Source organism: Chiloscyllium plagiosum, chromosome 4 (genome assembly GCF_004010195.1).
Source record: "Chiloscyllium plagiosum isolate BGI_BamShark_2017 chromosome 4, ASM401019v2, whole genome shotgun sequence".
NCBI lineage: Eukaryota > Metazoa > Chordata > Chondrichthyes > Orectolobiformes > Hemiscylliidae > Chiloscyllium > Chiloscyllium plagiosum.
In genome coordinates, this window is record NC_057713.1 from 63579944 (window position 1) to 63588270 (window position 8327).

Consider the following 8327-nt stretch of genomic DNA (forward strand, 5'->3'; position numbering starts at 1 on the left):
AGAGACTATTGTAAACTGCTTTATGTTTTAAAAAATACTAAATTCAAGTACATCTAACTACAAAAACCAAATATGTAATTCATGGATATCCTTGATCAAATAAATTTAGCTACTCCATAATATATTTGCTCCATGAATACTTTAAAGTTAATTGGCCCTTAATTTTCTCAGGACAGCAATGTACTTATAGGTCAAATCAGAATGGGTAAGGCAGAGAGTCTGGCAGGAGTGAGAAAATCAGCTAGTGTACAGAATTAGGCTATTTCCACGCAGAAAAGTAATTAAAAGGTAATACCGGTTTCTCTACGATGACATGGTATGTGACCCCTGCTGGTTGCAACCCAACACTGGGCCCATAAAAGGTAGGCTACAAAATGTCTGTTCATCTGAATGATTTCAAAATAGAGTTTTGAAATTTTTTTCTGGCTAAATAGATTACAATCAAAATTTTCTGCAGGACTGTCCCACAACATTCTAAAACAATTATGCAGTAGTGTGCTCTCCATTTCACCCTCCCCCCTCAACTTCTAACGGTTACCTACAATACACCTACGTTAGCACATAAACATTGCTGTTAAAATTAATCAAATCCATTTGGACTCCAAATACTCTAACAAAATCAGGTGTAGCTGCAGATACATGACCTGCTTGATGTACCACTCTACATAGTGTGGAACATGATTGAAAATAGCACCTTCAATTTGATTCTGGTCCCTTCAGAGATGGGATCCTTCAACTCATTTCAAAACTGAAAAACTCCTGCACATTTTGTCATTAAACAGTGCCTGTAGAGAAAATCTGAATAGTTGTTCGGTAAATATTTCGGAATAACTATTTACAATTTTAGAAAATGCAATTGCTCAATAAAAGTCAGACCAAACTCATTTTGTTGGTGCCTTTCTGCAGATTTCAAAAGAAGGTACATTTTAATTTAAATCTGAGGGATCAAAAATCAGACATGATAAACTTGTCAGCACACAAAAATGACAAAGAATATCAATTTTATTGCAAAATATTTCCCCAAATAAATGTATACAGAAGCAAACATTTATTTAAACTGAGATTTCATAGAACTGCTACTCTTCAAATAGTAATTCTATGAAATGAAACAAACCATATTTGACACCAAAAGCAACACTTCTAAACATGAATTTACATTTCTTGATCAAAGTTGCAGAAAATTACATTACCTATGAAAATACATCTATTATTTTTTAACCACTGTATAATAGATCAAATGACAAAGAGTGCAGAAAAAAAAATCAATGTCTGTACAAAAAGCCTAATATTTACCTGAATGTCACTCCAAGTATCATCACCAAGTTAACAATCCACCATGGATTAATTGTCTTGGTACACAAGTACAACCTACTGTACATGTTATCAAGAAAATATCCCTCAGTGACCTCTCCCTGAGCTGTACCCAAACTAAGGATTCAGGAGAGGTGCAAATGAGCAAAGTACTACAGTAAGCAAATCAGTAGCGATGGTATATTGCCTTACTTTTTTGCAAGTTTGCTACATAATTCCAAAGGTCCCAGAGTATTGTTTAAGGGTATTTACTATCCCAAAGTAATTTCAAAGTGAAAAAGGTAACAGCATTTTCATTTTTCTAACACTTGAAGAACATAGCTCAAAAATAATAAAACGCAGAGCAAGTTTTTGTCAAAAATGGTTAGAAGTCTTGGCAAACTTAAATCCTAAATTCTAAAGTGCATTGCTGTATAAGGAGATAGTACAATATTTTGATTTTTAATATTATTGATCCTCATACATGTAATCAGAATATGGAACAATTATTTGTATCAAAGCCCAATTAAAAGGGCCTGCCAGATATTACTTATGGGCAGTAAACACATCATTAATTAACTGCACAATTACCATTGGCATAACTAAATCCACACTTTTGATAAATTGCTCAGAGGATTTTTTTGCATTGTCATAAAAAATATTCCTTTAAGTTAACATTTCTCGATGTTAAACAAATATGTTGCTTTATGCCTGTTATTTATTGTTTGGTTGCACATGCATGACTTATGAAGGGACGTGGTAATAAAAGTAAAAATTGCTAATTGCTGTAGCAAATCTGATTAATTGAGTTATATTAAATGGTACTAGCCACTTAAATGTTTAAAATCTTTTCATAACTTTAAAAATAACCTATTTTTCATCTTCTCATAGAAAATGTGATAACATTTGTGTCAAAAAGTTATTATACCATCAGAAATCTCAAGATTAATGTGTATATCTGAAGGAGTATTCTGCTTTCATCTTCAAACGCGAACTGATACGATTTAATTAAAAGTAGTCAAGTTAAACCAATTTAATCATACATTTACTATTTGAAACTGCTTTCTTTATATTCAAGCATATCATTTTTGAAGAGATTATTCAAGAAAATGCTACATTACATTTGAGATTTTGAAGAGCCATCAGTGAATATAGATACCTTTAGGATTATTTTTGTTCAGTGCTATTTTTGCCTATAGAAGGTTAGGTATGATTTCAAAGATTCTGGTAGTGGCAGGCTCAGAATTCTTTCTCGAAGTAAATTTGGGGAAGCTTCTTCCTGTTTGAGGTCTTCATTCATTTCTTTTTCTTCTTCTTCTTCTTTATTTTCTTCCATTTTGTCATCCTCATCACTGTCAAATGGTTGCGGTATCAATTGATTGCCTACAAATACATAGGTATCAATTTTACGCCTCCGAAGCTTCTTGCGTTTCCGTTTTGGTGCAGCCTTCTGAGGAATGCCTTTGGCCTGAATCTCTTGGTTTATCAAGTTTCTAAGATTGCGGCGAATGTAAATTCTTGCCAAGTCCTGGAGGCATCGTACAGTCACTGGTGCTGCAGAAAAAGAGAAACATTCTTATTTCCTTGCTATATTTTGTTGGTTGCCTATGGTGTTGCAAATGGCAACGAAAGGCTATGTATAATCTTCAGCAGAATTGGGGGTATACTGATCAATTTTCTGACCTGCCAATTGGCTTTGCACAATTTTGCTTTCTTTTAGTGCAATTAACTTTTCTAATTAACCATGGAAGATGGATCCAGTCCTTCTAATGTTTCTTACTCATTGAAATTTACCTATTCTGTAACTTGTAAAACATCCCCCTAAATTATCAGCCATTGCATTTCTACTGGCCTATTCTTTAAACTAATTTGCTCAGTCACTTAAGCCATCCCTGCTCTCATATCCTCACATTTTCCCTTAGTGTCGCAGACCTATTTTCTTCTCTCTAACTGCAAGTAAAATTCATTTATGGTGGTAGCTAGCTAGTGATGTTTTCACTATGAGATCATTAATTAATCCATCTCATTGCACAATATCACAGTTAGTAAAGCCTGCTTTCTGGTTGTCTCCAGAACATGCTATTCAGAGAAACTACCCTGAAAGCATTCAATGAACTCCTCATCTAGGCTACCTCTGTCCATCTGACATTTCCAGGTGACATGTAGATCAAAATCTCCACTAATTATCACTGTGCCTTTCTGACAAGCTCCCATTATTTTTTCCTTTATACTCCACCTTATTGTGTGGTTACTGACAGGGCACTTGTACACCACTGCCACAAGTGAGTTCTTGCCTTTACCATTTCTTGTTGCCGCCCAAACTGTTACCACACCTTCAATTCCTGAACTTTGATCATCCCTCTCTAATTCACTCACAGTATCACTAATTAACAAAGTCACAGTTTTACCTGTTCCTATTTTTCTGACATTCCAAAATGTCTTGCACCATTTAAGAATTTTGGTCCTGTAAACTTTAGCCCTAAGAAAATGCCCTGAACCCTGGCTCCAGGCAGATACCACGGATGTCTGGACTCTTGGCTGTACAGGATGGTGTCAATCCTCCTCATTCTCTTTTCCGCTTACACGAACCACATTCTTCTTACTCTGTTTTCAAGTAGTTTCCTGTATTATGCTTAGCAGGTGCCATGCTTAGCAGCTCACCCGTCCTGCATCTCTCACTCTCATTCAGACAAGATGAAAGACCCTCTAAACTGTTGGGTAATTGCAATGACTGAGTCTTTAGTGCTCCTGCCCTCTGTGAATGAGGCAGATAAGGAGACCCAGTCACATTCTCCTAGCCTGAATACTTCTCAAATCAGATAGTCCAACTCTAAGTGATATGACTCTCTATTAGTACAAAGAATCCCTGATGCATCCTGATGTCTGTAGTCCAGCTTCTAGCTCAAAGTCCAAAGCTGTTCGGACTTTAAAATCTATGGCAGACATGTATGTAACAAAATGGGTATCAATGCTGCAACTGTGCCCTGCCATGTTTAACGTGTTCTAAGGAACTATTTAACTATTGTACTCAACTTCATACGCGGTTCGATTCTTACTTACTTTATTAATCGGATTAACAACTGCTATACCAATCTGAAGCGTAGGAGTTGAATAAACCTTAATCACTTACCAGATGCTCACCAATTAACCAGCTTATTCTCCTGTAACAGAGCAAGAATCAATTCCTGGAGGCTGAAAATGTTTAGGCAACACAACCTTCACTTACCTCCAGCACTCTATTGTAAGTCACACTCAGCACTAAGTTGGCTGGCTTTATATGCTCTTAGGTGAATCTGACAGGTCTGTTGTGCTAATGGAAATCCAGTTTCAATTAATTCTTAATTAGGTTGCTTTTTCATTGGAACTCTTGGGAAACAACCCTTCCTAAACCTGGCAACTACTGAATTAAACTGTAGATTTCAGTTTAATGTCAACCACAAATTAAACTAGATTCCTTAAAATAAAAATGCAAGACCTTCTTATCCAACAACTATTTACACTCAGTCCTCAACAAACAGAATCATAGAGTCCTACAGCACAGTGACTCGCCCTTCAGCCCAAATTGGTCCATGCCGACCAAAATGTCCAACTACGCTAACCCCATTTCCCTGCACTTGGCCCATATCCGTTTAATCCTTTCCTATCCACGTATTGGTCCAAATGCCTTTTAAATGTTGTTAAATGTACTTGCCTCAACCCCTTCTGCTGGTTGCTCATTCCGTATGCATACCACCCTCTGTGTAGAAAAGTTGTCCCTCAGGTTCCCTTTGATTCTTTCCCATCTAACCTTAAACTGATTCCCCTCTAGTCCTCAATTCCCCAACCCTGGGAAAAAGACTGAGTGCATTCACCCTATTCATGCTTCTCATGAACGTATACACTTCTAGAAGATCTTCCCCTCAATCTCTTATGTTCTAAAAAACAAAGTCCTACCTTGTCCAACTTCTCTCTATAACTCAGACCCTAGAGTGCTGGCAACATCTTTGTAAATTTCCAGTTTAATAACTCCTTCCTATAGCAAAGTGACCAAAACTGAACACAATAAAGAAAAAACCAAGAGGATTGATGAGGGCAGAACAGTAGATGTGATCTATGTGGGCTTCAGTAAGGCATTCGACAAGGTTCCTCATGGAGACTTGTTAGCAAGGTTAGATTGCATGGAATACCTGGAGAACTAGCCATTTGGATACAGAACTGGCTCAAAGGTAGAAGTCAGAGGGTGGTGGTGGAGGGTTGTTTTTCAGACTGGAGGCCTGTGACCAGTGGTGTGCCACAAGGATCAGTGCTGGGTCTATTGCTTTTCATCACTTATATAAATTATTTGGATGTGAACACAGAAGGTATAGTTGGTAAGCTTGCAGATGAGCAGCAAAACTGGAGGTGTTGTGGACAGCGAAGGTGGTTATCTCAGAGTACAATGGGATCTTGATCAGATGGGTCAATGTGCTGAGGAGTGGCAGATGATAAATGTGAGGTACTGCATTTTGGAAAATCAGAACGGGAATCATTTGGAAAAGCAAATCAGAGCAGGACTTACACACTTAATGGTAAGACCTGGGGAGTGTGCTAGGATAGTGAAGGGTTTGGTACGCTTTCAGAGCATTGAGTATAGGAGTTGAGAGGTCACAGGACATTGGTGAGGTCACGTTTGGACTACTGCATGCAATTCTGGTCTCCTTCCTAACGGAAGGATGCTGTGAAACTTGGAAGGGTTCAGAAAATATTTACAAGAACATTGCCAGGGTTGAAGGATTTGAGCTATTGGGAGAGGCTGAATAGGCTGGGGCTGTTTACCCTGCAGCTTTGAAGGGTGTTGTTATAGAGGTTTATAAAACTATGAGGGGCATAGATAAGATATATAGACACCGTTTTTTCCCTGGGGTGGGGCAGTCCAGAACTAGAGGGGGTATTAGTTTAGGGTGAGAGGTCAAGATATAAAAGGGACCTAAGGGGCAACTTTTTCACAGGGAGTGGTGCGTGTATGCATGAGCTGCCAGAAGAAGTGGTAGAGGCTGGTGCAATTACAGTATTCAAAAGGCATCTGGATAGGAAGTGTTGAGTGGAATATGGTCCAAATGCTGGCAAATGGGACTAGATTAGATTAGGATATCTGGTCAGCATGGACGAGTTGGACTGAAGGTTCTGTTTTCGTGCTGTACATCTGTGACTCCAAGTGCAGCTTCATCGATGTCGTCTATAACCACAACATACTTCCCAATTTCTATACTCAATACCCTGACTGATGGAAGGCCAAAAGCCTTCTTGTCTGTCCTGTCTATCTATGACTCCACTTTCAGAGAGCCATGCACTTGAACTCGAAGGCTCCTCTGATCCACTACACTCCTTAAGGCCCGACCATTCACCTCTAAACTTCTACTTTGATTTGAGTTTCCAAAATGAAAGACCTCACACTAATCTATATTAAATGTCATTTGCCATTTCTCGGCCCACTTCCCCAGCTGGTCAAGGCCCTGCTGCAATTTCAGATAACCTTCTTCACTGTCCACAATACCACCTATTTTAGTGTCATCTACAAACTTATCATGCCTTGAACATTCTTAACCAAATCACTGACATAGATAGCAAACAGCAATGGGCCTAGCACCGACCTTGAAGACACACCACTAGTCTCAGGCCATCCTTCCACTATTACTCTCTGCTTCCAACCATCAAGCCAATTGCATATCCAATTTGCCAGTCCATGCGATCTAACCTTCCAGAGCAGCCTCCCACATGGAACCTTATCAAAAGCATTACTGAAATCCATACTGACAACATCAACCATCCTGCCCTCAACATTATTCCTGGTCACTTCATCAAAGAACTCTAATAAATTTGTGAGGCATGATCTCCCATTCACAAAGCCACGCTAACTATTCCTAATCAAACCCTGTCTTTACATATGCATGTACATCTTATCTCTCAGAATCTTCTCAATTAATTTACATCACAGATGTTTGGCTTACTGGTTTATAGTTCCCAGATTTTTCCTTGCAGCCCTTCTTGAATAAATGCACATTTGCTACCCTTCAGTCCTCTAGGACTTCACCCACTGCTAACAATGATGCAAAACTATCAGCCATTTCTCTACAAATTTCTTCTCTAGCCTCTTGCAAGATTCTTGACCAGATATATCCAAGACCAGAATATTTATCCACCTTCATATACTCCAATGCATCCAACACTTCCTCTACTGTTATATGGACTGTTCCCAAGATATCACCACTAACTTCCCCAAGTAATGAGATTAGTAATTAGATTCAGTCCAACAAGTCCACACCAACTCTCCGAAGAGAAACCCACTCAAACCCATTCCCCTACATTTAACATTATGGGCAATTTAACATGACCAATTCACCTGACCTGCACATCTTTGGACTGTGGGAGGAAACCCACGCAGACACAAGGAGAATGTGCAAACTCTGCACAGAGAATTGCCCGAGGCAGGAATTGAACCCCGGTCCCTGGTGCTGTGAGGCAGCAGGACTAACCACTGTGCCACCGTGCCGCCCCTTCATGTCTTTATCTTTGGTAAACACAAAAGAAAAATCAAAGTTTGTGAGAAGATTTGTAGCTCGGGTGCTCGTTGTTGTGGTTCTGTTCGCCGAGCTGGGAATTTGTGTTGCAGACGTTTCGTCCCCTGTCTAGGTGACATCCTCAGTGCTTGGGAGCCTCCTGTGAAGCGCTTCTGTGATCTTTCCTCCACCATTTATAGTGGTTTGTCTCTGCCGATTCCGGTTGTCAGTTCCAGCTGTCGGTTGCAGTGGTCTGTATATTGGGTCCAGGTCGATGTGCTTATTAATTGAATCTGTGGATGAGTGCCATGCCTCGAGGAATTCCCTGGCTGTTCTCTGTTACTACTATGATAGGACAAGCCAAAACAGAGAACAGCCAGGGAATTCCTAAAGGCATGGCACTCATCCACAGATTCAATCAATAAGAACATCGATCTGGACCCAATATACCGACCACTGCAGCGGACAGCTGGAACTGACAACCGGAAGCGGCAGAGACAAACCACTACAAATGCCGGAGGA

General features: G+C 39.5%; 1 protein-coding gene across 1 annotated transcript in view; it reads right to left on the reverse strand.

Moving 5' to 3' along the window:
• Positions 1-984: 984 nt before the first annotated feature.
• Positions 985-8327, reverse strand: part of pcmtd1 (protein-L-isoaspartate (D-aspartate) O-methyltransferase domain containing 1) — a 78211-nt gene continuing 70868 nt past the window's right edge. The window contains exon 7 of the mRNA XM_043689336.1: positions 985-2844. Coding sequence (XP_043545271.1) covers positions 2474-2844 — 371 coding nt within the window. The 3' untranslated portion in view covers positions 985-2473. The remainder of the gene's footprint in view (positions 2845-8327) is intronic.